This window comes from Schistocerca serialis, chromosome 2 (assembly GCF_023864345.2).
Source record: "Schistocerca serialis cubense isolate TAMUIC-IGC-003099 chromosome 2, iqSchSeri2.2, whole genome shotgun sequence".
NCBI classification, from domain to species: Eukaryota; Metazoa; Arthropoda; class Insecta; order Orthoptera; family Acrididae; genus Schistocerca; species Schistocerca serialis.
Window position 1 is genome coordinate 611494836 of NC_064639.1, and position 14595 is coordinate 611509430.

General features: G+C 39.6%; 2 protein-coding genes across 3 annotated transcripts in view; one reads left to right on the forward strand and one right to left on the reverse strand.

Moving 5' to 3' along the window:
* The window catches only part of LOC126457656 (tyrosine--tRNA ligase, mitochondrial), a 122355-nt gene extending 111170 nt beyond the window's left edge, over window positions 1-11185 (forward strand). For both annotated transcript variants that reach the window (XM_050094147.1, XM_050094146.1), the window contains 2 exons: window positions 10737-10862; window positions 11050-11185. In XM_050094147.1, coding sequence (XP_049950104.1) covers window positions 10737-10862; window positions 11050-11087 — 164 coding nt within the window. In that variant the 3' untranslated portion in view covers window positions 11088-11185. The remainder of the gene's footprint in view (window positions 1-10736; window positions 10863-11049) is intronic.
* Window positions 11186-11269: 84 nt separating this feature from the next.
* The window catches only part of LOC126457654 (coiled-coil domain-containing protein 40), a 392411-nt gene continuing 389085 nt past the window's right edge, over window positions 11270-14595 (reverse strand). Inside the window, exons 13-14 of the mRNA XM_050094144.1 lie at window positions 12766-12924; window positions 11270-11500 (exon numbers count right to left, since the gene is read on the reverse strand). Coding sequence (XP_049950101.1) covers window positions 11270-11500; window positions 12766-12924 — 390 coding nt within the window. The remainder of the gene's footprint in view (window positions 11501-12765; window positions 12925-14595) is intronic.

Sequence of the window (14595 nt, forward strand, 5' to 3'; positions counted from 1 at the left end):
TTTTAAATTTTCTAACCTACCTGCCCGATTAAGTGATCTGACATTCCACGCTCCGATCCGTAGAACGCCAGTTTTCTTTCTCCTGATAACGACATCCTCTTGAGTAGTCCCCGCCCGGAGATCCGAATGGGGGACTATTTTACCTCCGGAATATTTTACCCAAGAGGACGCCATCATCATGTAATCATACAGTAAAGCTGCATGCCCTCGGGAAAAATTACGGCTGTAGTTTCCCCTTGCTTTCAGCCGTTCGCAGTACCAGCACAGCAAGGCCGTTTTGGTTATTGTTACAAGGCCAGATCAGTCAATCATCCAGACTGTTGCCCTTGCAACTACTGAAAAGGCTGCTGCCCCTCTTCAGGAACGACACGTTTGTCTGGCCTCTCAACAGATACCCCTCCGTTGTGGTTGCACCTACGGTACGGCTATCTGTATCGCTGAGGCACGCAAGCCTCCCCACCAACGGCAAGGTCCATGGTTCACGGGGGGGGGGGGGGGGGGGGGGGGGGGAATAAGTAACTGGACATTTTCAGATAAGCAGCCAGATATTAAAAAGTTTAAACATTAGGGAAAAAAATCATTTTGTAAGTAATCACTTGATATTTGTCTATTTAAGTGCAAGAAAATTGAAAGGTGATAATACATGATGAAAATTCAAAAATGACTCGCATAACTTTCTTTTACACTTGCAAGTAACAAGTTTTGGGATTTTTTAATGCTGTGCCCGAGAGAACTTCTGCAAAAGCTAAAGGCTAGAAACTGAAATACATTAAAGATCCTTTTTTCTTTAAGCTATCTCCAGTTGTGATGGGCCTTTATTCCACGCCACTACTCGCTTGCAGAGACAGTAGATATTGGGTGATTTCATCTCAAATCATACAGGTCCCACACATCACCATTAAAGTTCTCATTCTCTGCACAAATTTTGAAAACTTCAAGAGGAGTAAGATTACAAACGAAGAACTTTTTTTACTTATCTTGCTTATCTTGTTGTCTTTGTTGTTGCTGGCTCAAAATCCTGTTGTATGTAGGAGTACATTCTTGCTGCTGAAAATTTTGATTTAACATTGTGGGTTCTTGTTGCACTAAATAACTGATGAAGACTTGCCTGTTGCTATAAATATCATTTCATTTCATCACATTCTTCTAAATCACGCAGACTTTACAATTTTCACTTCTGTCACACCAAAAATTACATTTTTGTTAACAAGTTTAGCAAAATATGTGCGTTTCCATCAGAGGCATGCCCACCACTCCCTACATTCTGCGGTACTCACATTATTCCAAATAGTTTACAAAGCAAAAGAGTTTACAAAACAAAAGATGAATCATTGCTCAAATGTATCATTATTTTATAAATCAATCTAGAAATAAATTTAATAATTTCTGCAATTAATAATATGAATTTTAAGTGTGGCACAAATTTCGTAACTTCAGTTATTTTTGAAAGAAGAGTAATTTCAACCATTAGTACACATCAATTGTAACACGTTAATTTCTTTTTATACATTTTAGTCTGAACTATAAAACATCGTACACAAAATCATATCAATTCTCCCAGAGAAACAGCTGAGATAATTTTAAACTGAGCAAGAATCGATAGTGTACATGGTATCAGTTATTTCTATTTAAAAAAATGCACTGTTAGAGAAGGGTGACTCATTATAACCTCTATGTTGTGTTAAGAAATAAACTATTTTCATTTTATCTTAATTTTTGTAAATGGTATGGCCCTTTGAAAAATGTATATTTTGTAAATAACTCTTAGAACAGAAGGGAGCAAAAAAATATATAACTAATAGACCAAAAATACTGGAGACCTGGCAGATGTTTTGTGGTAAAGCTCCCTCTTAGTGTGTTGAAATTTAGTTGACACCCACACTTGTGGGCTTCCTTTAACTTACAGATTTAGGGCGAAAATATGGAATTTAAGTTAATTTTTCCAATTAAAAAACTTTTTTCCAATTTGGAAAGTCACAGAATCTGATGTAATTACAAACAGTATCTTCTCTGTTCCAGCTATTTTCTATAACTAAAAATTTAAGAAATTGCATTTGTACAAGTTTTTACGAATTATTTCCTCAAAATCACCCATCCGAAGACTTTTGATAATTACGTGAAGTATTGTTTGGTTAATATGTTAGTAGTCAGTGCAGACACAGTGGGCAATATTTTTCTGTATAAAGTGTTAAAAAATTTTCAACATTCTGCATACGTTGGATCAATGAATTTCTAGTGCACAATATGCATGTTGGCAACACTGTTTCCAGTGCTCTTCTGTTTTTAACAAACAAGTGAGAACTTGCATATAAAGCATTCTGCATTAAGTTTTGTGTTTGGTTTGAACTTTTTGTTAGATACAATGGCGGAAATACATTAGTGAAAGAGTGAGATGTGTGGACTATGGAGTGGGGCAAAAAAAATTTAAATAAGGTGCAAGAAAACACTTCACATTTGTAAATCTATCAAGAGATATTGTAGAATTATCTTGGTCCTCAAGTAACAGTATTGGCAGCACATTGATTGTGCAGGAATTGCCACACTCACCACAAGTTTTTACGAATTATTTCCTCGAAATCCCCCATCCGAAGACTTTTGATAATTACGTGAAGTATTGTTTGGTTAATATGTTAGTAATCAGTGCAGACACAGTGGGCAATATTTTTCTGTATAAAGTGTTAAAAAATTTTCAACATTCTGCATACGTTGGATCAATGAATTTCTAGTGCACAATATGCATGTTGGCAACACTGTTTCCAGTGCTCTTCTGTTTTTAACAAACAAGTGAGAACTTGCACATAAAGCATTCTGCATTAAGTTTTGTGTTTGGTTTGAACTTCTTGTTAGATACAATGGCAGAAATACATTAGTGAAAGAGTGAGGTGTGTGGACTATGGAGTGGGGCAAAAAAAATTTAAATAAGGTGCAAGAAAACACTTCACATTTGTAAATCTGTCAGAGGTATTTTGGAATTATCTTGGTCCTCAAGTAACAGTATTGGCAGCACATTGATTGTGCAGGAATTGCCACACTCACCACAAGAAGAAATTTAGTGGCAACCCACCTGAGCGATCACCATCACCCAAATGTGAAACTGAAGAAGACAGCATTGCTGCAGTAGCCCCTACTCTGTCCCCCCTTAAACGTCCAGGAAAGCTAAGAAGCACAAGAAGAAAATAGTACGTCAAAAGAAAAGTGGGAGAAATTGAAACAAGTTTTACACAAGCAATGTCTTCAAAACTTTGTGAAGTGTTTAATGTAGATGCACTTGGTGCAGAACCTGAAGATTGTGATATGTGCACAAAAAGTGACGTGTGGTTTCAAAACGTAAATACTGCTATCTCAGCAGCTACCAATATTGAGAAGATACATTTACTGACACTGATACCAGGTAGCAACTCTAAGCAGCAGATACAGAAACACATACCCACTACCTCACAGTATTTAATTTCAAAAGCTCATAAAATAAAGAATGAGAAATGTATTTGGGCATGCCCAGATCCTTACTATGGGCATCCATTGCAAGTTGGTATGCTCTGGAATATGACAAGATGACAAAGATTACAGCAGGCAAAATCCTAATCAGGCCGATATTATTTCTGTTACTGAAAATGGTGAAAAATTTAAAAAGGTAAAAAGATTTATGACAAGATCAATAAGAGAAGCATATCTCCTAATGAAAAAGGAGAACCCGAATTTAAAAACTGGTCTCACTAAATTCTACTACTTACGATCAAAATTGGTAAAATTCCAGCTAGCAAAGGAAGTATGCATATGTATGTACTGCACTAATTTGAAACTTGTTTGTTTTGCAGTAAGCATTGTCACAGGAAGTAAGTACACAGAGACAGACTAGATGCTTTTGTGTATATGTCAAGAGCCACAAGATAAATGTTGGTTGCAGGAGTGTGCAATATGTCCTGGTGCTGAAGTGATGACTGTTGAAGCTTTACACCTTCAGGATACTGACAATGATGTGACCTATGCATTGTGGAGGAGAGTTGGTGAAGAACACAGAAGAGCCTGAGAAGATTGTTACAGGGGTTAGGCACTGGGTCATGAAAGGAATAGCTCATCATCATATCTGGAGGATTCAGAGAAGGGCCATAGCAGAAGCAAAATGAGCCACATCCCAGAATACTGACACATTAGTTCTTCATTTTGATTTTGCTGAGAACTAGTGTGCTGCTTTTCAGTGCAAAATTCAAAGTTACCATCGGCTCACATCACAGGTATCAATATTCACATGTGTTGCTTTCTTCCTTGGAACATTACATTGTTTTGCTATTGTCAGTGATGATCCCATTCAGGACAGTGCACATGCACTGTCAGCATGATAATTGATGATATAGCATCTAGAGGCCATGCATTTCATACCTAAACATGTGTATGCGACTGATGGTGGAGCATCATCAAGCTTTCAGCTGTATGAGCGTGGTCAACACTGTAGTACACAAATTAAAAAAAAAAAAATGGATATTTTCAGCAACAGGTCATGGAAAAACATGTGATGGGGTAGGAGGTCCCTGCAAACATCTTGCAACAATACTTAATATCCAGCAAGAAGCTGTTGGTGCTATAAGATCTTCTACTGGATTTGTACACACCATATCAAATTTCTGCAGGTTCGCAGGAGAGCTTCTGTAAAGTTTGGAAGGTAGGAGACGAGATACTGGCAGAAGTAAAACTGTGAGTACCGGGCGTGAGTCGTGCTTTGGTAGGTCAGATGGTAGAGCACTTGCCCGCGAAAGGCAAAGGTCCCGAGTTCGAGTCTCGGTCGGGCACACAGTTTTAATCTGCCAGGAAGTTTCATATCAGCGCACACTCCGCTGCAGAGTGAAAATCTCATTCTGGATAGTGAAATATGTTTCTTGATTACTCAAATGTTTCATCTGGAGTCAATGAAAGTTATTTTGTGCAGAATAAACTATTATTTCATTAACATAATTCAGTACACTTTTTTTTTTCTCCTTCTGAAAACTGCAGGCTTTATGTACCATCTTTCAACCTTAAATCCTTGATTTACCCTATTTAGATTTCACTTCTCTTGAGTCCTGTTATTCACAGACTGATTATATAAGATTTGTTTGGTCACTATTGGTGATTATTTTTATTCAGAATTGGAGAAATGGAGGGGACAATATCAAGGACCAAATGAAACAGAATGAAAGCAATTAAAATTGACTTACATTAGGGTTACACCCAAAATCCATCATGGTCACTGAAAGTTGGGTGCCATTCCTATTAAATGGCATTTCAACCCTACTAGTGAAGATAAGGTGAAAGAGAAATACATAACTCGGTATTATCAGGTAATTAGCTAGTTGTATAGTAAGATTAAAGAGTTTAGACATTAGGGGAAAAATCAAATTGTTAAGTCTTCATACGGCATTTGCCCATTTATCTGAAAGGAGACAATAAATGAAGTGTAATTAAAAATGACACACAATTCGTTTTTAGCATTATATCATGTCCTAGTCCTACTTCTTCCTGGGTCAGATTGTGAACAAGAATCTCCATCATTATCTCTCTCTCCACCACTTCTCTCCATTGTTAAGTTCATCTTGTGGTTTTCTTCCCCTCTTCTCTGTGGATGCCCTCACTGTATCTAGCTCTTTCTGGGTCTTCCTCATGGTCTCTTCTGGAAACCTTTTAGTAATCCCCCCCTTTCCCTCGCCCTCCCAACTTTGCTGTCTCGCATTTTCATCATGTAGCCTCGCCACTTCAACTTTATTTCCCACCCATTTTCTGACCTCTTCATTTCTGGTTTTAATCTTTTTGTACTGCCCTTATACTTCATGAAAATTTCATCGCTGCCACTGCCATTCCGCTCCCTTTCCTTTCTCTTGTTGTCCATGTATGAGGTGCATATTCAGGTTCATAATAGTTTGAAAAAACAAGGTAATTATGAAGTCCATGAAACATTTTTTTTAAAATTAGTATAGATAAATGGCTAAGTATAACATAAAAAATAATACAGTTGCCAATCAATAGTAAGTGTGCAAACAGTTTTCTGGGGTGAGTTTTGCAAGACACCACCAGTTTTCAACAGCATTGTGAAGTGCTACAAGAAATTTTATGATTATACACTCCTGGAAATTGAAATAAGAACACCGTGAATTCATTGTCCCAGGAAGGGGAAACTTTATTGACACATTCCTGGGGTCAGATACATCACATGATCACACTGACAGAACCACAGGCACATAGACACAGGCAACAGAGCATGCACAATGTCAGCACTAGTACAGTGTATATCCACCTTTCGCAGCAATGCAGGCTGTTATTCTCCCATGGAGACGATCGTAGAGATGCTGGATGTAGTCCTGTGGAACGGCTTGCCATGCCATTTCCACCTGGCGCCTCAGTTGGACCAGCGTTCATGCTGGACGTGCAGACCGCGTGAGACGACGCTTCATCCAGTCCCAAACATGCTCAATGGGGGACAGATCCGGAGATCTTGCTGGCCAGGGTAGTTGACTTACACCTTCTAGAGCACGTTGGGTGGCACGGGATACATGCGGACGTGCATTGTCCTGTTGGAACAGCAAGTTCCCTTGCCGGTCTAGGAATGGTAGAACGATGGGTTCGATGACGGTTTGGATGTACCGTGCACTATTCAGTGTCCCCTCGACGATCACCAGTGGTGTACGGCCAGTGTAGGAGATCGCTCCCCACACCATGATGCCGGGTGTTGGCCCTGTGTGCCTCGGTCGTATGCAGTCCTGATTGTGGTGCTCACCTGCACGGCGCCAAACACGCATACGACCATCATTGGCACCAAGGCAGAAGCGACTCTCATCGCTGAAGACGACACGTCTCCATTCGTCCCTCCATTCACGCCTGTCGCAACACCACTGGAGGCGGGCTGCACGATGTTGGGGCGTGAGCGGAAGACGGCCTAACGGTGTGCGGGACCGTAGCCCAGCTTCATGGAGACGGTTGCGAATGGTCCTCGCCGATACCCCAGGAGCGACAGTGTCCCTAATTTGCTGGGAAGTGGCGGTGCGGTCCCCTGCGGCACTGCGTAGGATCCTACGGTCTTGGCGTGCATCCGTGCGTCGCTGCGGTCCGGTCCCAGGTCGACGGGCACGTGCACCTTCCGCCGACCACTGGCGACAACATCGATGTACTGTGGAGACCTCACGCCCCACGTGTTGAGCAATTCGGCGGTACGTCCACCCGGCCTCCTGCATGCCCACTATACGCCCTCGCTCAAAGTCCGTCAACTGCACATACGGTTCACGTCCACGCTGTCGCGGCATGCTACCAGTGTTAAAGACTGCGATGGAGCTCCGTATGCCACGGCAAACTGGCTGACACTGACGGCGGCGGTGCACAAATGCTGCGCAGCTAGCGCCATTCGACGGCCAACACCGCGGTTCCTGGTGTGTCCGCTGTGTCGTGTGTGTGATCATTGCTTGTACAGCCCTCTCACAGTGTCCGGAGCAAGTATGGTGGGTCTGACACACCGGTGTCAATGTGTTCTTTTTTCCATTTCCAGGAGTGTATTTGTTCAATGCAGAATGTTCAGGCTAACAGGGAATGTCAGAACAGACAGGTGCCATGTGAGGGATATTCAGTTGATTGTTCTGTGCTGAGACCAACAAGGCAGTCTATGGACCCTTCATCTTTGCTGAGGGTACTGTAAATAGTAATACCTATCTCAACATGGTGCAATTGTGGCTCATTTCATCTTTCAGCAAGAAAGCACCCATCCACATTCCCACAATTGCATATGAGATTGCGTGAATGACATGCAGCCATGTCGTAGGATAGGCCATGTTGCAGCCAGTGACCTGGCACTACGCGAGTAGCCACCGTCTTGGGATTTTTTTCTTGTGGGGTTATATCAAGGACAGTGTTTATTTTCTGCATCTACCACAGAACCTTGAAGACTTGCGACATCACATTGCAGCAGTTGTTCTTACGGTCACTGCATGTATGCAGGGTTGGGTAAGGGCAGGATTGGACTACCAATTGGGCATGTCCCGTGTGACGAAGAGTGGGCACATAGAACATTTATAAACATTGTGAACATCACTCTGAGAATTTGACTTTCATATACTGTATCATTTCTTACATTGCTCATGGACATTTATCTGCAGTGACTCTTTGAAATGTTTCATGGACTTTATACACTGTTCAGTCACATTAATGTGACGACCTATAAAAAATCTGAATAAGCCCTTCTGCAGCACGGACCACTGCAAGGAGGAGAATCAGTGAGGTTCTGGAAGATACCAACAGGCATGTGGAGCTAAGTTTCTTGGTTAAGGATCCATGGTAGTCCCACAGATTCTCAGTTGGGTTTAAATCCAGAGTGTTTGGTGGTCAGGAGAGTACGGTAAATTCATTGAGGTGCTCCTTGAACCACACACGTACACTGCGAGCTGTGTGACATGTTGCAATGTTGTGCTGATAGATGCCATTGTCACAAAGAAAAACAGTCATTGTGCCAAGGAAAAATAGACTGCATGTAGTGGTGAACATGGTCCCCATGGATAGATGCATGAACCTGGCACCTGCTGCAGAGGCCCGCACACAGCGAAGTTCACTGAACAGTCATTGGGAAGATATTTTTGGTAGCCCCTTGGTTCATCTGGGCTGTCAGTTGGTCAACAATTGGAAATCTATTCACCCGTAGAGATCTCTGCAGCTCTTGTTCACACACACACTTGTTACACACTTTGAAATGGCCCATGGTGCACCACAGTTGCCTCAGCATCAGTTTTGGATAGCGCCATTTTACTATGCACGATATACTTTAACCACAGCAGCAGACGAACATTTTGCAAACTTAGCCATTTCAGAAAGCCCCAAAGCCCTTTTGGACATTGGATAAATCATTCTGCTACCACATTATAACAAAGACCTCACTGTTTAGTGCATCCCCCCAACATGCTTTATATACCCTCTACTGCCAGTTCTGCCACCTGCTGTTTGTGAGTAGTTATAGCACAATGAAGTCGAACATAGGCAGTGATCACAGTAATGTGACTGGACTGTGTAATTACCATTTAGAAATTTTGTACATTCCTTTGGGACATCTCTGATCCACAGAACACCTCTTACAGTTCGGCAGAAGTTGTTCGCTGTTGCATTTTCCCAAATTTATTTGCTATCCTGCCATCACACTTCTTAAGTACTTGAAACTTTTGGTTGTCATCACTATTGTTTTTCTCTTCTCAGTGCTTACTCCTATCCCAAATTTTCTCTCTCTTGGTTCCATACACATACTTGTCTTTGTACTTTGAATTTGTTCTTACCCTGTATTACTGTGACATCTGCAAACAACATGGCTTTTGTTGCATCTCTTCCTGATTTCTGTTTAATATTTTGTTGAGTTTAGTCCATGTCTACGATGAATAATATGAGGTACAGCGCACTTCCACGCTGTAGAATGGTTTCAACTGGGAACAGTTTTGTTTCTCCTATACCAGTCTTCAATCTCTAGCACAATTTTGTAGCTTTTATCATTTGCACATCTACTTTACTAAGTTGTTCATCATCTATGTTTCGCAACCTGAATGTTGAGGTATGCTCTCATTGGCTTTCTCAATATCAATAAATGTCATTGTCTTGTCCTTTCCAGTTTCCCATCTTTTATCCACCAAATGTCTTAATGTAAGATTAGGTCAGACATTGATCTGACTGTCTTCAAAATATATTCTGTTTCCTTCTAGTTTCATTTCATTCTTTCTTCTAAAAATCTCATTAAGATCTAAGCTACATGCACATTAAGAGTGATCTTTGTAGTTATTACATTCCTTCTCATTGCCTTTCTTAAATATGGGGAAAATTGACTCTTTGGCTCTCTTCTGAGATTTCTTTCCTGTTCCACTTTATTCTAAATACTCTATATGGCCATTGTAACATTAATGGTCCTAATGCTTTTATTATTTCTGTGGGCACCTCATACCCTCCTGCTGCTTCACCATACTTCAATCTTGCATATTCTCTAATAATAATCAGTCTGTTAAGAAAATATTAAATCTACCTTAATATGAGATGAGTAGTGATGATTATTGGTAATAATATGCAAGTATTGGGAAAAAATAGGAAAAGAAAGAAAAGTCTCAACAACAAATCAGTCATGATATTTGAACAAGTGGAGAAGAGAGAAAGGAAGTAGTTCACAACCAGCAGGAGAAATACTACTGTCAACTGTGATAAAGGGTTACTGAAGCACTCATGTTAAAAATTAATGCACAAAGTAATGAAATTTTGGGCTATTAGAAAATATGGTTCTTATTTCACTCAATTCGCAGTTCATTGTTCATTCCAAAGTTTCTACTTTGTTTTTACAAGATTTAAGATAATGGAACCGTTTTTTATATAATTGGTGTAATTAATAGTCAAAAGATACTTCATGAACTGTATATAACAATTGTCTATTACAACTGTGGTTTTATGTCACTGCTTCAGCAGATAATTATGAATTTTTCAAGAATATCATCGTAATTTTTTAAGCTTAAGGAGTAAATTTTATGAAGATAGTTAATAGGCATAACGTGTTTCACAGTTATTATTGTTAGAGTAACTTAATAGTGAAGGCAACAAAAAATTTCATACTGTTAATGTAAGATCTGTTCTTAATCATTTACAGCTCTAAATAAACATTGTATTTTAACAGAGAAAGCTAATAACAATTGTTTTGTAACATGAGTACTGGTACTTCTGTGTTTTATTTTGGTAAAGGATTTTTTTTTTTTTTTTTTAATTTTATTTCATAGATGATGCTGCAAGAATTATATCAGCAGGTGGTTTCTATGTGAATCAACAAAGATGTACAAATTTAAGTGAAGTTTTAACTTTGGGCACTCATATATTGCTTAATAACATTACACTTCTTCGTGTTGGTGAGTAGAAAATCTATAATGTCTTAAGGGACCTTTGTATATGATGTTAAAGTGATTCACTGTGAATTTACTCGTGTATCCCAATAAAGCTTGAAACAATCCTCGTTATTTTATCATTTTCTATCTATTATACATTATGATACTAATGCAGCCTTGTTAATACTCTTACATTTCTTGCCTGTTTCAGGGAAGAGGAAGTATTTTGTCATAAAGTGGAAGATCTGAAGCAAAGTTGGGCATTCATTATGGTGTGAATCTTTTAGAACTGAAAACATTTGATTATTTTGCAAAGCTAAATAAAGTTTTTTTGCTAATATTTTTAATCACTAGCAGTTAATGGCCCTAATGTAATGTGATGCTGTCCTTTCCTATAAAAAAGTTCACAAAGCTTGATCTTGCAGCACAAGTTAGGACTGTAACCTAAGTGTATTAAGTACTTTGGTGAGATCATAATGAAGAGCAGGAAAGTCTGATAGCAGTGATTCAACAACAGATATGAGATCTGTATTTATAGATTTTTGCCTTTGTGTCTCTGCATCCAAAGCATGTTCTGTGCGATATAGTAGGCGATGTTTACCAGCCTTGACATCACCAAACATTTTGGCCTTCCTCTGCCGTCGCACCAACAATTCCAGATTCTGTAGAATGAAATAAGTTGCTATAGTACAGGTCAGTGACCACCTAAGCATAGAAGTAAAAAATGTACCCAAAACAGCTTTGTCTACATTGCAATACATATAATAGAAACAAATAAAATAAACAAGGAATGTGTATACCTGTCAATGTAACTGAATGTATCGTTACAGTATGACATCTCTTGTAACTTGGTGCTCTGTATGAGTTGGGGAAGTATATACAATACGTAAAGGGAGAAAATAACACTACACAGCAGCAATTGTTCCGTAGTTATAAGGTCTGTACTGCTGTTACAAGTAATTTTACACTGTTAGCTTTTATTGAGATGCAATAAATACAGGGTGTTTCAAAATGATTTACTTGAATTCCCCAGGCGAATATCTCGTACACGAACAAGAACAGAAATCTGGGGTAAATTATACCTTATCCATAGAAATTAAGATTTACCTTGACACAATTGTCTGTTCATGTGGTTGCCATTAGGGGTCCCCAGGGTGCAGCTATCTCACAAGCTTGTTTGTTACACATTTCTGAGAACATGCTGAAAATTTCAAAGCACCACCATACAGGCACCTGCATGTAAGAGCATTTATTAACAATGAGCTACTTAAACAATGTATCGGCCATAAGGGACTTATGGATCTTACATTGCAACATTCTCCTCCAAGGTCACTTGATCTAATGGTATATGACTTTGAGGTGTGTGTGTGTGTGTGTGTGTGTGTGTGTGTGTGTGTGTGTGTGTGTGTGTGTGTGTTTTTGAAACACTCCATCACATGATTTCCCTAAATCGCTTCAGGTAAATGTCATGATGGTTCCTTTCAAAAGGCACAGCTGACTTCCTTCCCCATCCTTCCTTATCCGATGGGACCGATGACCTCGCTATTTAATCCTTTCCCCCAAACCAATCAACCAATCAGCAGTAATTCGAGACATGCTTCACGCTTGCAAATGTATGCATTGAGTCTATCATCTGGATGGGTGTAAGTCTAGTTGGGGGGAGGGGAGGGGGATACATTGAATATTTGTGAAAGGTACATGAACACTTTGATCATAAACAAAATTGTAAAAAGTATCAAAAGGTTGTACATGCATACATGTAAAAGATATGCCTTTGTAAATGAAAATATAAAGTTTGTAGCCTTATGCATAATTAATATAGTTTTTGAAACTGGATGAACCTTTAGAACCACTTTGTTTAATTTAAAATTCTAGGTTAGATGCTAACTGTTTCATCTCTATTACAATACTAGTTAAATAAGTTTACCTGATGCTTTTGTAGTTGACCATCCTGCAGCTGTTTATCAATTTGCTGGGTCACCTCCTCCAACTGCTTTAATTGTGCTTGCTTCTCTGTCAGCCTTTGGAGAACATCCTCATGTCGTTTCTTTCTTTCTATGACAGTACGTTCAGCATATCGTGTTTCCTGATAGGAACAGTGAATGCAAGATTCTAGAGAAGAAGCATTGCCATTTAGTTAATGTGCTTATCAATTTGGAATTCCCAAGCACAATTCTAAAGGAAACTTTTGATAACCGTATCATATGTAGTGACTTTTGAACAACTCAATAAATGTTTCAATTACTGGATAATAACAATCAGAGCTCTTGATGCACTTGCAATTTATGAGGCAAACATAAGGCAAGTAGCACTGAAAACAGTTTGGCCTAACTCCATTCAAAAAATTTCCCAATATGCTTAACAAAATATATGATGAATGAGAAAATTTAGGAGAAATTATCTCGACAGAAAATGATATCAGAGTTAGGATTTACTCTGCCCAATCTCCTTGAAAAGATAAAACCAACTGAAGCAACCTATCTGCAAATGACAATGCCCAAATTCTTTTTAACAAAAATCTGGCATTTGACTGTGAGTGAATAGACACACTCTAAAATGATAACACTCTCCACCATGTCGATATAACAATAAATTAATACATTGAGTGATGGTAGAACTGCAATAACTGCATAGAGGCATGAACATTGTTTGGTACAGTGTAAACACATTAACAGACATAACAGAGCCTTTCTGAAGAGTGGCTCTGTTTAAAGTTATTGAAGAGTTAGGTCCACAGTACATAGTTCCAGTAGACAGGACAGTTAACATAGCATGTGTGATACCATAACAATGCTGTGGTTGGTCACTACTGTATCTTGCAGAGGAAGTTGGCTGTTAGGCGTATGGCCTACATCCCATGCCACAGGATTTATAACAATGGCAGTCTCATCCTCTGCAAATATTTCCTTTTATTTTGTTCCATTTACACAAACTGATTATGTTCGTCAGAGAGAGCAGTGATAGAGTGATATGTTGCAGACACTGGAAAGGCTTACTAACAGCCAGGAATTTTGCAGCCATTTGTATGATGAAGGCAAAATCTAAACCGATACTAATAGGCTGTGAGAGAGAATCATGGTAACCTGGAATATAAGAAATCAAGAGTAGATACCAAAAATAGAAAGAAGCTTAAAACATCATTTTCCTGAAGTGATTGGGGACAGCTACGGAAAAAATCTAAATTCACATTTGGAAAATCCAGAATGGAATGTAACAACATTATGAAAAGGAAACTTGGTACTCACTGCTCTGCTGCAGCAGTGCATGATGGGAGTGGCAACTGGGTGGGGGTAAGGAGGAGGCTGGGACGGGGAAGGGGAGGGATAGCAGGGTAGATGTGGGGGACATCCTTCCACCACCACCTACTCCAGTCTTTCTAACCCATCAAAGGCAGTGCTACCTGTGAAACCAGTTATGTGATCTACAAGCTAAGCTGCAACCACTGTGCTGCATTCTATGTGGGCATGAAAAGCAACGAGCTGTCTGTTCGCATTGAATGGCCACCGACAAACTGGCCAAGATACAAGTGGGCTACCCTGATGCTGAGCACACTGCCCAATGTGACATCCTTCATTCCAATGGCTGCTTCACAGCCTGTGCCATAAGGATCCTTCCCACCAACACCAGCTTTTCTGAATTGTGCAGATGGGAACTCTCCCTGCAATATATCATATGCTCTTGTAACCCTCCTGACCTCAACCTTTGGTAGTCATTATACTCAGCCATCCAGCCCCTTCCCTGTTTCCATTCCAGCACT